This window comes from Leptosomus discolor, chromosome Z, assembly GCF_034619465.1.
Source record: "Leptosomus discolor isolate bLepDis1 chromosome Z, bLepDis1.hap2, whole genome shotgun sequence".
Taxonomy (NCBI): domain Eukaryota; kingdom Metazoa; phylum Chordata; class Aves; order Leptosomiformes; family Leptosomidae; genus Leptosomus; species Leptosomus discolor.
The window spans coordinates 77,986,684-78,001,303 of record NC_141419.1 but is presented as its reverse complement, the minus strand read 5'-3'; the positions used below and the strand labels follow the sequence as shown (position 1 = coordinate 78,001,303).

General features: G+C 58.2%; 2 protein-coding genes across 2 annotated transcripts; both read left to right on the top strand.

The window, feature by feature from the left end:
* The first annotated feature begins 4,118 nt into the window (after positions 1–4,118).
* LOC147413326 (E3 ubiquitin-protein ligase Topors-like) lies at positions 4,119–5,042 on the top strand. The gene has a single exon (XM_086480141.1). The coding sequence runs from the start codon at positions 4,119–4,121 to the stop codon at positions 5,040–5,042; it is 924 nt and encodes a 307-aa protein (XP_086336267.1).
* A 4,327-nt stretch (positions 5,043–9,369) lies between these two features.
* On the top strand, positions 9,370–10,293 carry LOC147413325 (E3 ubiquitin-protein ligase Topors-like). Its single transcript, XM_086480139.1, has one exon. It carries the CDS (start codon positions 9,370–9,372, stop codon positions 10,291–10,293), a length of 924 nt encoding a protein of 307 aa, XP_086336265.1.
* The last annotated feature ends 4,327 nt before the right edge of the window (positions 10,294–14,620 follow it).

Genomic DNA, 14,620 nt, shown 5'->3' with positions numbered 1-14,620 from the left:
TGGTGCTACGCCCACCGTTACCTCACGGGTCCGCTGGGCCCTACTACCTCCTCCACCCAGAGGCCTTGCAAACTCCCTACAGGGCCTGCAGTCTGGTACTAGCAGTGGCAGTGCCACGGCCCTGGGCTGCGGGACTCAAGGGACGCGGTGCACCCACTGTGGGTCCTGTTAACACCGTGGGGCAGAGGAAGGGCGGCGGGAGACGGGACGAGGCTCCCTTCCCGCCCTGTCGCGTAAAAGGGCAACTCGCTTGGACAGGTGGTTGAGGGAGGCCCTCCCGTTGAACTGCTCCGTGGTTCATGTCTGGGAATACAAGGAGTAAGGAGACGCTCCCTTTGAGTCACGAGGCTCACAGTGGTCCCCCTTGCTCTCTAAACTCCTTCTCAGAGAGGTGCCTGGGTATGCCTAGATTCAGCCTTAGCCCCAGGCCTGGTCAACGGTTTATGATTAAGGATACAGAGAAAGGAGAGGGGTAAGGGAAGCCCTCCTGTGGCGCCACGACCTTCAGAGAGGACCTCCTTACTGTCCAAATGCCTTCCGAGAGGAAGATCCAGTCCTAGTCTCAGACTTGCTCAATGGTTTATGAGTAAGGATTGTACGTGTGTAGCCACTCGTCAGAGTCAACGTTTGCCTGTTTCACAGTCCTGCCTAGGTCTTTCAGTAAGGCAGGTTCGCAAAGTTGCAAAGATAGGTAAGTTATTAAGTCAACAGTTAGAAGAAGAAGTTTGGAATTGCCCTTGATAAACACACTTACTGCAAAAATCGAGCTCGAGTTAGTAGTTCCTGGGTAAAACGTGACAGAGGCGGAGGCACAAGTCTTACCAAAGAGGCGTCCCTGCCTGGGGAGGAGAGAGGTCCAGGCCCGTTGAGCCACGCAGAGAGTTGAAATTCTCTTCCTCTAAACCAGAGGATTCTAAAGACTAATTTTACGCCTAACGACGAGGTGGGACCGAGTCATATCTCGTGTGCTGACTGTCTCCCAGCAGGCTAATGTTGCCATGAGTTCAGGGGGTGAGGGTGGGGGGACCAACGCTCGCTACAGATGTCCCAGGGGGTCCCGGTGGACTGGAAGCAGGCAAATGTGACGCCCATCCACAAGAAGGGCCGGAAGGAGGATCCAGGGAGTCCAGGGAGCCTGTCAGCCTGACCTCGGGGCCGGGGAAGGTCATCTTGAGTGCCATCGCACGGCACGTACGGGACAAGCAGGTGATCGGGCCCAGTCAGCAGGGGTGTATGAAAGGCAGGTAGGTCCTGCTCGACTAACTTCGTCTCCTTCTGTGACAATTAACCCCAGCAGCTCTTAGCCACCTTTTACTGGTGTTCCTAGGTAAGAAACTTCATTTTAAACACTAAACGCCTACTTTCTTTCTTCCACAGAAATGTGCCAAAGCGCAAATTCCCTTTATAATCTCAAAGCTTCTCACTTGCACGTGCTTATATTACCCACGAAATACTCTTCAGAGCACCAGATTAGTCCAGAGATTTCCCTGACTTCTCCTGATTGCAGTTGAACTAGTGACTTCTGCTACATACCAGCTCTGTGCCTGACTGCCTGGGTACTGCTCAAACAGGGGTGTTAACAGGATGCCTTCAGTTGTCCTCTCCCTGCAGAACACCTTGGCGGACGCTCCTCAGGGCTCGCAGCAAAGGGACACCCAGGGCTTGGGGCTGCAGGCAGCCATACGCTTTGATTCCCCTCCGGGTTAGAACAAGATCCCCAAGAGCGAGCCACGTGCTGCCTGTGAGCCGCCGGGGGAGGAGGCAGCAGGGGAGCCCAGAGGGCTGGCCAGCAGTGCCGGGCTGTGCGGAGAGCCCGTGGGCCTTTGTCCTGCAGCCTCCCAGGGAGGCACGAGGTGTCACTTACCAAAGGAACCCTCCTGCCACATAAGCCTGGAGCTGTCAGCCACCGCCAGAGCGACCTGACGGGGCTCCGGGAAGACGTGACCGAGGCCCCAGTGACCGCTGTGAAACACCGATGCCGAGCACAAGACGAGAGATGGGGGATGGAGTGGGCAGTGGTGTTGCAGCAACGCCAGGTACATGTGTGTTCTGGTTTGGGCTAAATCAGAACTAATTCTGGTTTAGTGCTTTAACTTTTCAGCTAAGTCTCCTCTAACTAACAGCAGCACATATTTCCAGACAGCGACTGCTCCCAGCAGTGATAAGGCCTGATGTTTATAGCTCGTACCAAGGAACGGTGTGCAGAGGGGCCCTTGCTTATACTTGTTCTTATGGCGACCAAGGTCACTGCTAAATCTTGTACTCCGTGTCGGGGAGCCGGGAGAGAAAAGGGTCGCGCCTACACGGAGGAGCGAACTGGACAGGTGACCCAAACCTGACCAACAGAGTATTCCGTCCCATAGACGTCATATTCAGTGTAAAGCTGAGAGATCACGAGGGTCTCGCTCTCTTGGTCTCTCTTCCTCTCTTCTTCGATGGCCGACATCTGAGGAGGACTCTGCCTGTTCTTCTGTCATCGATCCCGATCCGTGCATCCCTGAATCCAGTGCCTGAGTCCAGCTCCTGCATCCCGTCCCTGTCTGCTGCCGAGTCCAGCCTGGGACTGCCCCAGTGCCAGCCCTGCAGCGTGGTGGTGACGTATCGTCATCAGGGTGGGGGGAGTTGGGTTCGGTATTGGTTTTACATATATTTGTACATATTGTATATATTTCAATATTTCCTTATTCTTATTATTCCTTATTCTTTTATTGTTATTGTTTCATTAAAGCTGTTTTCGTTTTCTTTTCCAAACCGTAAAGTCTCTCTCTCTTGTCCTCTTGTTCTCTTTCCTTTTCCCTTTTGGGAGGGGAGAGGGGTTAGTAGAGAGCGTCTGTCATTCGTTAGTGGCCGGCCCAGCCTCAAACCGAGAAAATGTGCGAGTGCTGCACGTGAGGACGGCCCATTTTCATGTTCCCAAGCGATGGACGGTGACGTCCCCGAGCGATGGGTTCTCATGTCACCCAGGGATGGACCGTGACATGAACGTGAGCAGCGCGGAAAGCCAACCGTATCCTGGGCTGCATCAAAAGATGTGTGGCCAGCAGGCCGAGGGAGGTGATTCTGCCCCTCTGCTCTGCCCTGCCCTCCCCTCGTGAGACCCCACCTGGAATAGTGCGTCCAGCTCTGGAGCCCCCAACACAAGAAAGACATGGAGCTGCTGGAGCGAGTGCAGAGGAGGGCTACCAAGGTGGTCAGAGAGTTGGAACACCTTTCCAACGAGGACAGGCTGAGAGAGTTGGGCTTGTTCAGCCTGGAAAAGAGAAGGCTCCGGGGAGACCTTCTAGCGGCCTTCCAGTACCTGAAGGGGGCCCACAAGAAGGTGGGGCAGGGACTTTTTACCAGGGCCTGCAGTGATCGGACGAGGAAGCTGGGAGAGGGCAGGGTCAGACTAGATATGAGGAAGAAGATCTCCACCCTGAGGGTGGTGAGACGCTGGAACAGGTTGCCTAAGGACGCTGGGGATGCTCCATCCCTGGAAGTGTTCAAGGCCAGGCTGGATGGAGCCGTGAGCAACCTGCTCTCGTGGCAGGTGTCCCTGCCGTGGCAGGGGGCTTGGAACTAGATCATCTTTGAGGTCCCTTCCAAGCCAAACCGTTCCATGATTCTTTGATTTTATGTTCACCATGCACTGGACGACGACGTTGCCGGGTGACGCATTGTGACCACACACCCCTCGCTGCTTATAGCCGGGTGCCGAGTCTCACCCAGCTGGCTCGTGCCCGCACTCCAGCTGAGCGAGTACGTGAGGTTGGAGTGTCGAGCGAGGCTGGTGCTGGTGCTGAGGTCGTGCTCGGGGAGTTCTTCACGGCAACTCTCAGTGCCCGACCCCAGAGCCATCGGAGGGTTTTCCCCGGCCCCGTCTGCTTCCGGCAGCCGGGGCACTCCGGAGGCGCGCTCGCAGCAGCAGAGGTGAGCTCCGTGCAGGGAAACCGCACCCCGGGGAGCCGAGAGGGCTGCTTTCTTGAGGGGCCTGGACGTTTCTTCCACCCCTCCCTGGAGCAGCCAAAGACTGTGGCCGCCCTTCCTTTTCTAGCGTGACCCCCGCTGCTGCAGCGCCGGTGAGAGGGAGCAGCTCGACATCCCCAGCTCCCCTCAGCCCACCGCAGCACGTGGAGAGCATGGCCGCGGAGCTGGACAACCGCTGTCCAATATGCCTGGACAGCTGGGAGGAGGCCAGCTTCGTGATGCCCTGCCTCCACCCGTTCTGCTACCCGTGCATCGCGCGGTGGGTTGAGAGCAAGCCCGAGTGCCCCCTCTGCAAGAGGAGGGCGAGCTCCATCGTGCACTCGGTGCGGGCGGACGACGACTTTCAGGAGCGTGACATCCCACCGCCTGCAGCACCATCAGTCGTCGTCCAGCCGACAGGAGGAGCGCCGGGACAGCCAGCTGCAGCCCGGCCACCAGCTGCGGGGCCGCCGCCCATGGCTCCAGTGGGCGGCTTCTACGCGTGCGTCTGGGCGTCCATCTTCCGCACGTACCGCGCTGTCCTCCACCCCCTGCTGCCCTGGCTGCATCAGGAGCTGGGGCAGCTCTTCGAGGATGCCCAGGAAGCAGCGGCAGCGCAGAGCCTCGTCCTTTCCACGCTGCGCTACTTTGGCCTGGATGAGGAGGCTCTGATCCAGCTGCTGCGGGACACCCTGGGCAGGCGCACGAGGAGCTTTGTCCACCAGCTCGTCGCCACCATCGTGCGCCGGTGCAGCGGGCGGGCCCGACGTCGGCTGGGCCTCCAGGACGCCGGTGCGGCCGGGGGGCAGGACGGCAGCCCCCAGGATGCTGCCGGCCCCGCTGCCTCCCAAAGGGGGTCTCCTGCCCACAGCCCAGCCCTCCAGCGAGGTCGCAGGAGCCCCCCCAACACCCCCATTCCCACCCGTGGGGAGGCAGAAGAGCCACAGCAGGACCCGGAGGAGGCTGTGCCCGGGCCTTCCACTGCCAGCCGGGACAGTCCACGGTCCCCTGGCGGGACCCGGCGAGCCCCGAAGAGGAGGGCCAGCAGCCCTGAGGACCCCTCCCAGCACCGCAAGAAGCCACCCCGCTGTCGGTGACACTGGCAGGGTGCCTCAGGGGCTGGCCAAACCACGTCCAGGCCGGCAGCTGGGGCTCAGGCTGGCCCACAGGAGATCCTGGCCGGCCCCCTAAATCTAATTATTTTGCAATAAAAGAAAGGCAGGAAAACTGCACAAAAAGGCCCAGCGTTCCTAACGATGCAGGTGGCATCGCTGTCCCCACCCGTGCTGCTTTCTCCCCCTTCTCCTGGTGCTACGCCCACCGTTACCTCACGGGTCCGCTGGGCCCTACTACCTCCTCCACCCAGAGGCCTTGCAAACTCCCTACAGGGCCTGCAGTCTGGTACTAGCAGTGGCAGTGCCACGGCCCTGGGCTGCGGGACTCAAGGGACGCGGTGCACCCACTGTGGGTCCTGTTAACACCGTGGGGCAGAGGAAGGGCGGCGGGAGACGGGACGAGGCTCCCTTCCCGCCCTGTCGCGTAAAAGGGCAACTCGCTTGGACAGGTGGTTGAGGGAGGCCCTCCCGTTGAACTGCTCCGTGGTTCATGTCTGGGAATACAAGGAGTAAGGAGACGCTCCCTTTGAGTCACGAGGCTCACAGTGGTCCCCCTTGCTCTCTAAACTCCTTCTCAGAGAGGTGCCTGGGTATGCCTAGATTCAGCCTTAGCCCCAGGCCTGGTCAACGGTTTATGATTAAGGATACAGAGAAAGGAGAGGGGTAAGGGAAGCCCTCCTGTGGCGCCACGACCTTCAGAGAGGACCTCCTTACTGTCCAAATGCCTTCCGAGAGGAAGATCCAGTCCTAGTCTCAGACTTGCTCAATGGTTTATGAGTAAGGATTGTACGTGTGTAGCCACTCGTCAGAGTCAACGTTTGCCTGTTTCACAGTCCTGCCTAGGTCTTTCAGTAAGGCAGGTTCGCAAAGTTGCAAAGATAGGTAAGTTATTAAGTCAACAGTTAGAAGAAGAAGTTTGGAATTGCCCTTGATAAACACACTTACTGCAAAAATCGAGCTCGAGTTAGTAGTTCCTGGGTAAAACGTGACAGAGGCGGAGGCACAAGTCTTCCCAAAGAGGCGTCCCTGCCTGGGGAGGAGAGAGGTCCAGGCCCGTTGAGCCACGCAGAGAGTTGAAATTCTCTTCCTCTAAACCAGAGGATTCTAAAGACTAATTTTACGCCTAACGACGAGGTGGGACCGAGTCATATCTCGTGTGCTGACTGTCTCCCAGCAGGCTAATGTTGCCATGAGTTCAGGGGGTGAGGGTGGGGGGACCAACGCTCGCTACAGATGTCCCAGGGGGTCCCGGTGGACTGGAAGCAGGCAAATGTGACGCCCATCCACAAGAAGGGCCGGAAGGAGGATCCAGGGAGTCCAGGGAGCCTGTCAGCCTGACCTCGGGGCCGGGGAAGGTCATCTTGAGTGCCATCGCACGGCACGTACGGGACAAGCAGGTGATCGGGCCCAGTCAGCAGGGGTGTATGAAAGGCAGGTAGGTCCTGCTCGACTAACTTCGTCTCCTTCTGTGACAATTAACCCCAGCAGCTCTTAGCCACCTTTTACTGGTGTTCCTAGGTAAGAAACTTCATTTTAAACACTAAACGCCTACTTTCTTTCTTCCACAGAAATGTGCCAAAGCGCAAATTCCCTTTATAATCTCAAAGCTTCTCACTTGCACGTGCTTATATTACCCACGAAATACTCTTCAGAGCACCAGATTGGTCCAGAGATTTCCCTGACTTCTCCTGATTGCAGTTGAACTAGTGACTTCTGCTACATACCAGCTCTGTGCCTGACTGCCTGGGTACTGCTCAAACAGGGGTGCTAACAGGATGCCTTCAGTTGTCCTCTCCCTGCAGAACACCTTGGCGGACGCTCCTCAGGGCTCGCAGCAAAGGGACACCCAGGGCTTGGGGCTGCAGGCAGCCATACGCTTTGATTCCCCTCCGGGTTAGAACAAGATCCCCAAGAGCGAGCCACGTGCTGCCTGTGAGCCGCCGGGGGAGGAGGCAGCAGGGGAGCCCAGAGGGCTGGCCAGCAGTGCCGGGCTGTGCGGAGAGCCCGTGGGCCTTTGTCCTGCAGCCTCCCAGGGAGGCACGAGGTGTCACTTACCAAAGGAACCCTCCTGCCACATAAGCCTGGAGCTGTCAGCCACCGCCAGAGCGACCTGACGGGGCTCCGGGAAGACGTGACCGAGGCCCCAGTGACCGCTGTGAAACACCGATGCCGAGCACAAGACGAGAGATGGGGGATGGAGTGGGCAGTGGTGTTGCAGCAACGCCAGGTACATGTGTGTTCTGGTTTGGGCTAAATCAGAACTAATTCTGGTTTAGTGCTTTAACTTTTCAGCTAAGTCTCCTCTAACTAACAGCAGCACATATTTCCAGACAGCGACTGCTCCCAGCAGTGATAAGGCCTGATGTTTATAGCTCGTACCAAGGAACGGTGTGCAGAGGGGCCCTTGCTTATACTTGTTCTTATGGCGACCAAGGTCACTGCTAAATCTTGTACTCCGTGTCGGGGAGCCGGGAGAGAAAAGGGTCGCGCCTACACGGAGGAGCGAACTGGACAGGTGACCCAAACCTGACCAACAGAGTATTCCGTCCCATAGACGTCATATTCAGTGTAAAGCTGAGAGATCACGAGGGTCTCGCTCTCTTGGTCTCTCTTCCTCTCTTCTTCGATGGCCGACATCTGAGGAGGACTCTGCCTGTTCTTCTGTCATCGATCCCGATCCGTGCATCCCTGAATCCAGTGCCTGAGTCCAGCTCCTGCATCCCGTCCCTGTCTGCTGCCGAGTCCAGCCTGGGACTGCCCCAGTGCCAGCCCTGCAGCGTGGTGGTGACGTATCGTCATCAGGGTGGGGGGAGTTGGGTTCGGTATTGGTTTTACATATATTTGTACATATTGTATATATTTCAATATTTCCTTATTCTTATTATTCCTTATTCTTTTATTGTTATTGTTTCATTAAAGCTGTTTTCGTTTTCTTTTCCAAACCGTAAAGTCTCTCTCTCTTGTCCTCTTGTTCTCTTTCCTTTTCCCTTTTGGGAGGGGAGAGGGGTTAGTAGAGAGCGTCTGTCATTCGTTAGTGGCCGGCCCAGCCTCAAACCGAGAAAATGTGCGAGTGCTGCACGTGAGGACGGCCCATTTTCATGTTCCCAAGCGATGGACGGTGACGTCCCCGAGCGATGGGTTCTCATGTCACCCAGGGATGGACCGTGACATGAACGTGAGCAGCGCGGAAAGCCAACCGTATCCTGGGCTGCATCAAAAGATGTGTGGCCAGCAGGCCGAGGGAGGTGATTCTGCCCCTCTGCTCTGCCCTGCCCTCCCCTCGTGAGACCCCACCTGGAATAGTGCGTCCAGCTCTGGAGCCCCCAACACAAGAAAGACATGGAGCTGCTGGAGCGAGTGCAGAGGAGGGCTACCAAGGCGGTCAGAGAGTTGGAACACCTTTCCTACGAGGACAGGCTGAGAGAGTTGGGCTTGTTCAGCCTGGAAAAGAGAAGGCTCCGGGGAGACCTTCTAGCGGCCTTCCAGTACCTGAAGGGGGCCCACAAGAAGGTGGGGCAGGGACTTTTTACCAGGGCCTGCAGTGATCGGACGAGGAAGCTGGGAGAGGGCAGGGTCAGACTAGATATGAGGAAGAAGATCTCCACCCTGAGGGTGGTGAGACGCTGGAACAGGTTGCCTAAGGACGCTGGGGATGCTCCATCCCTGGAAGTGTTCAAGGCCAGGCTGGATGGAGCCGTGAGCAACCTGCTCTCGTGGCAGGTGTCCCTGCCGTGGCAGGGGGCTTGGAACTAGATCATCTTTGAGGTCCCTTCCAAGCCAAACCGTTCCATGATTCTTTGATTTTATGTTCACCATGCACTGGACGACGACGTTGCCGGGTGACGCATTGTGACCACACACCCCTCGCTGCTTATAGCCGGGTGCCGAGTCTCACCCAGCTGGCTCGTGCCCGCACTCCAGCTGAGCGAGTACGTGAGGTTGGAGTGTCGAGCGAGGCTGGTGCTGGTGCTGAGGTCGTGCTCGGGGAGTTCTTCACGGCAACTCTCAGTGCCCGACCCCAGAGCCATCGGAGGGTTTTCCCCGGCCCCGTCTGCTTCCGGCAGCCGGGGCACTCCGGAGGCGCGCTCGCAGCAGCAGAGGTGAGCTCCGTGCGGGGAAACCGCACCCCGGGGAGCCGAGAGGGCTGCTTTCTTGAGGGGCCTGGACGTTTCTTCCACCCCTCCCTGGAGCAGCCAAAGACTGTGGCCGCCCTTCCTTTTCTAGCGTGACCCCCGCTGCTGCAGCGCCGGTGAGAGGGAGCAGCTCGACATCCCCAGCTCCCCTCAGCCCACCGCAGCACGTGGAGAGCATGGCCGCGGAGCTGGACAACCGCTGTCCAATATGCCTGGACAGCTGGGAGGAGGCCAGCTTCGTGATGCCCTGCCTCCACCCGTTCTGCTACCCGTGCATCGCGCGGTGGGTTGAGAGCAAGCCCGAGTGCCCCCTCTGCAAGAGGAGGGCGAGCTCCATCGTGCACTCGGTGCGGGCGGACGACGACTTTCAGGAGCGTGACATCCCACCGCCTGCAGCACCATCAGTCGTCGTCCAGCCGACAGGAGGAGCACCGGGACAGCCAGCTGCAGCCCGGCCACCAGCTGCGGGGCCGCCGCCCATGGCTCCAGTGGGCGGCTTCTACGCGTGCGTCTGGGCGTCCATCTTCCGCACGTACCGCGCTGTCCTCCACCCCCTGCTGCCCTGGCTGCATCAGGAGCTGGGGCAGCTCTTCGAGGATGCCCAGGAAGCAGCGGCAGCGCAGAGCCTCGTCCTTTCCACGCTGCGCTACTTTGGCCTGGATGAGGAGGCTCTGATCCAGCTGCTGCGGGACACCCTGGGCAGGCGCACGAGGAGCTTTGTCCACCAGCTCGTCGCCACCATCGTGCGCCGGTGCAGCGGGCGGGCCCGACGTCGGCTGGGCCTCCAGGACGCCGGTGCGGCCGGGGGGCAGGACGGCAGCCCCCAGGATGCTGCCGGCCCCGCTGCCTCCCAAAGGGGGTCTCCTGCCCACAGCCCAGCCCTCCAGCGAGGTCGCAGGAGCCCCCCCAACACCCCCATTCCCACCCGTGGGGAGGCAGAAGAGCCACAGCAGGACCCGGAGGAGGCTGTGCCCGGGCCTTCCACTGCCAGCCGGGACAGTCCACGGTCCCCTGGCGGGACCCGGCGAGCCCCGAAGAGGAGGGCCAGCAGCCCTGAGGACCCCTCCCAGCACCGCAAGAAGCCACCCCGCTGTCGGTGACACTGGCAGGGTGCCTCAGGGGCTGGCCAAACCACGTCCAGGCCGGCAGCTGGGGCTCAGGCTGGCCCACAGGAGATCCTGGCCGGCCCCCTAAATCTAATTATTTTGCAATAAAAGAAAGGCAGGAAAACTGCACAAAAAGGCCCAGCGTTCCTAACGATGCAGGTGGCATCGCTGTCCCCACCCGTGCTGCTTTCTCCCCCTTCTCCTGGTGCTACGCCCACCGTTACCTCACGGGTCCGCTGGGCCCTACTACCTCCTCCACCCAGAGGCCTTGCAAACTCCCTACAGGGCCTGCAGTCTGGTACTAGCAGTGGCAGTGCCACGGCCCTGGGCTGCGGGACTCAAGGGACGCGGTGCACCCACTGTGGGTCCTGTTAACACCGTGGGGCAGAGGAAGGGCGGCGGGAGACGGGACGAGGCTCCCTTCCCGCCCTGTCGCGTAAAAGGGCAACTCGCTTGGACAGGTGGTTGAGGGAGGCCCTCCCGTTGAACTGCTCCGTGGTTCATGTCTGGGAATACAAGGAGTAAGGAGACGCTCCCTTTGAGTCACGAGGCTCACAGTGGTCCCCCTTGCTCTCTAAACTCCTTCTCAGAGAGGTGCCTGGGTATGCCTAGATTCAGCCTTAGCCCCAGGCCTGGTCAACGGTTTATGATTAAGGATACAGAGAAAGGAGAGGGGTAAGGGAAGCCCTCCTGTGGCGCCACGACCTTCAGAGAGGACCTCCTTACTGTCCAAATGCCTTCCGAGAGGAAGATCCAGTCCTAGTCTCAGACTTGCTCAATGGTTTATGAGTAAGGATTGTACGTGTGTAGCCACTCGTCAGAGTCAACGTTTGCCTGTTTCACAGTCCTGCCTAGGTCTTTCAGTAAGGCAGGTTCGCAAAGTTGCAAAGATAGGTAAGTTATTAAGTCAACAGTTAGAAGAAGAAGTTTGGAATTGCCCTTGATAAACACACTTACTGCAAAAATCGAGCTCGAGTTAGTAGTTCCTGGGTAAAACGTGACAGAGGCGGAGGCACAAGTCTTCCCAAAGAGGCGTCCCTGCCTGGGGAGGAGAGAGGTCCAGGCCCGTTGAGCCACGCAGAGAGTTGAAATTCTCTTCCTCTAAACCAGAGGATTCTAAAGACTAATTTTACGCCTAACGACGAGGTGGGACCGAGTCATATCTCGTGTGCTGACTGTCTCCCAGCAGGCTAATGTTGCCATGAGTTCAGGGGGTGAGGGTGGGGGGACCAACGCTCGCTACAGATGTCCCAGGGGGTCCCGGTGGACTGGAAGCAGGCAAATGTGACGCCCATCCACAAGAAGGGCCGGAAGGAGGATCCAGGGAGTCCAGGGAGCCTGTCAGCCTGACCTCGGGGCCGGGGAAGGTCATCTTGAGTGCCATCGCACGGCACGTACGGGACAAGCAGGTGATCGGGCCCAGTCAGCAGGGGTGTATGAAAGGCAGGTAGGTCCTGCTCGACTAACTTCGTCTCCTTCTGTGACAATTAACCCCAGCAGCTCTTAGCCACCTTTTACTGGTGTTCCTAGGTAAGAAACTTCATTTTAAACACTAAACGCCTACTTTCTTTCTTCCACAGAAATGTGCCAAAGCGCAAATTCCCTTTATAATCTCAAAGCTTCTCACTTGCACGTGCTTATATTACCCACGAAATACTCTTCAGAGCACCAGATTGGTCCAGAGATTTCCCTGACTTCTCCTGATTGCAGTTGAACTAGTGACTTCTGCTACATACCAGCTCTGTGCCTGACTGCCTGGGTACTGCTCAAACAGGGGTGCTAACAGGATGCCTTCAGTTGTCCTCTCCCTGCAGAACACCTTGGCGGACGCTCCTCAGGGCTCGCAGCAAAGGGACACCCAGGGCTTGGGGCTGCAGGCAGCCATACGCTTTGATTCCCCTCCGGGTTAGAACAAGATCCCCAAGAGCGAGCCACGTGCTGCCTGTGAGCCGCCGGGGGAGGAGGCAGCAGGGGAGCCCAGAGGGCTGGCCAGCAGTGCCGGGCTGTGCGGAGAGCCCGTGGGCCTTTGTCCTGCAGCCTCCCAGGGAGGCACGAGGTGTCACTTACCAAAGGAACCCTCCTGCCACATAAGCCTGGAGCTGTCAGCCACCGCCAGAGCGACCTGACGGGGCTCCGGGAAGACGTGACCGAGGCCCCAGTGACCGCTGTGAAACACCGATGCCGAGCACAAGACGAGAGATGGGGGATGGAGTGGGCAGTGGTGTTGCAGCAACGCCAGGTACATGTGTGTTCTGGTTTGGGCTAAATCAGAACTAATTCTGGTTTAGTGCTTTAACTTTTCAGCTAAGTCTCCTCTAACTAACAGCAGCACATATTTCCAGACAGCGACTGCTCCCAGCAGTGATAAGGCCTGATGTTTATAGCTCGTACCAAGGAACGGTGTGCAGAGGGGCCCTTGCTTATACTTGTTCTTATGGCGACCAAGGTCACTGCTAAATCTTGTACTCCGTGTCGGGGAGCCGGGAGAGAAAAGGGTCGCGCCTACACGGAGGAGCGAACTGGACAGGTGACCCAAACCTGACCAACAGAGTATTCCGTCCCATAGACGTCATATTCAGTGTAAAGCTAAGAGATCACGAGGGTCTCGCTCTCTTGGTCTCTCTTCCTCTCTTCTTCGATGGCCGACATCTGAGGAGGACTCTGCCTGTTCTTCTGTCATCGATCCCGATCCGTGCATCCCTGAATCCAGTGCCTGAGTCCAGCTCCTGCATCCCGTCCCTGTCTGCTGCCGAGTCCAGCCTGGGACTGCCCCAGTGCCAGCCCTGCAGCGTGGTGGTGACGTATCGTCATCAGGGTGGGGGGAGTTGGGTTCGGTATTGGTTTTACATATATTTGTACATATTGTATATATTTCAATATTTCCTTATTCTTATTATTCCTTATTCTTTTATTGTTATTGTTTCATTAAAGCTGTTTTCGTTTTCTTTTCCAAACCGTAAAGTCTCTCTCTCTTGTCCTCTTGTTCTCTTTCCTTTTCCCTTTTGGGAGGGGAGAGGGGTTAGTAGAGAGCGTCTGTCATTCGTTAGTGGCCGGCCCAGCCTCAAACCGAGAAAATGTGCGAGTGCTGCACGTGAGGACGGCCCATTTTCATGTTCCCAAGCGATGGACGGTGACGTCCCCGAGCGATGGGTTCTCATGTCACCCAGGGATGGACCGTGACATGAACGTGAGCAGCGCGGAAAGCCAACCGTATCCTGGGCTGCATCAAAAGATGTGTGGCCAGCAGGCCGAGGGAGGTGATTCTGCCCCTCTGCTCTGCCCTGCCCTCCCCTCGTGAGACCCCACCTGGAATAGTGCGTCCAGCTCTGGAGCCCCCAACACAAGAAAGACATGGAGCTGCTGGAGCGAGTGCAGAGGAGGGCTACCAAGGTGGTCAGAGAGTTGGAACACCTTTCCTACGAGGACAGGCTGAGAGAGTTGGGCTTGTTCAGCCTGGAAAAGAGAAGGCTCCGGGGAGACCTTCTAGCGGCCTTCCAGTACCTGAGGGGGGCCTACAAGAAGGTGGGGCAGGGACTTTTTACCAGGGCCTGCAGTGATCGGACGAGGAAGCTGGGAGAGGGCAGGGTCAGACTAGATATGAGGAAGAAGATCTCCACCCTGAGGGTGGTGAGACGCTGGAACAGGTTGCCTAAGGACGCTGGGGATGCTCCATCCCTGGAAGTGTTCAAGGCCAGGCTGGATGGAGCCGTGAGCAACCTGCTCTCGTGGCAGGTGTCCCTGCCGTGGCAGGGGGCTTGGAACTAGATCATCTTTGAGGTCCCTTCCAAGCCAAACCGTTCCATGATTCTTTGATTTTATGTTCACCATGCACTGGACGACGACGTTGCCGGGTGACGCATTGTGACCACACACCCCTCGCTGCTTATAGCCGGGTGCCGAGTCTCACCCAGCTGGCTCGTGCCCGCACTCCAGCTGAGCGAGTACGTGAGGTTGGAGTGTCGAGCGAGGCTGGTGCTGGTGCTGAGGTCGTGCTCGGGGAGTTCTTCACGGCAACTCTCAGTGCCCGACCCCAGAGCCATCGGAGGGTTTTCCCCGGCCCCGTCTGCTTCCGGCAGCCGGGGCACTCCGGAGGCGCGCTCGCAGCAGCAGAGGTGAGCTCCGTGCGGGGAAACCGCACCCCGGGGAGCCGAGAGGGCTGCTTTCTTGAGGGGCCTGGACGTTTCTTCCACCCCTCCCTGGAGCAGCCAAAGACTGTGGCCGCCCTTCCTTTTCTAGCGTGACCCCCGCTGCTGCAGCGCCGGTGAGAGGGAGCAGCTCGACATCCCCAGCTCCCCTCAGCCCACCGCAGCACGTGGAGAGC

What these genes read in the sequence shown, in the direction of transcription:
- LOC147413326 (XM_086480141.1), top strand. Translation starts at nt 4,119, where the DNA reads ATGGCCGCGGAGCTGGACAACCGCTGTCCAATATGCCTGGACAGCTGG.
- LOC147413325 (XM_086480139.1), top strand. Translation starts at nt 9,370, where the DNA reads ATGGCCGCGGAGCTGGACAACCGCTGTCCAATATGCCTGGACAGCTGG.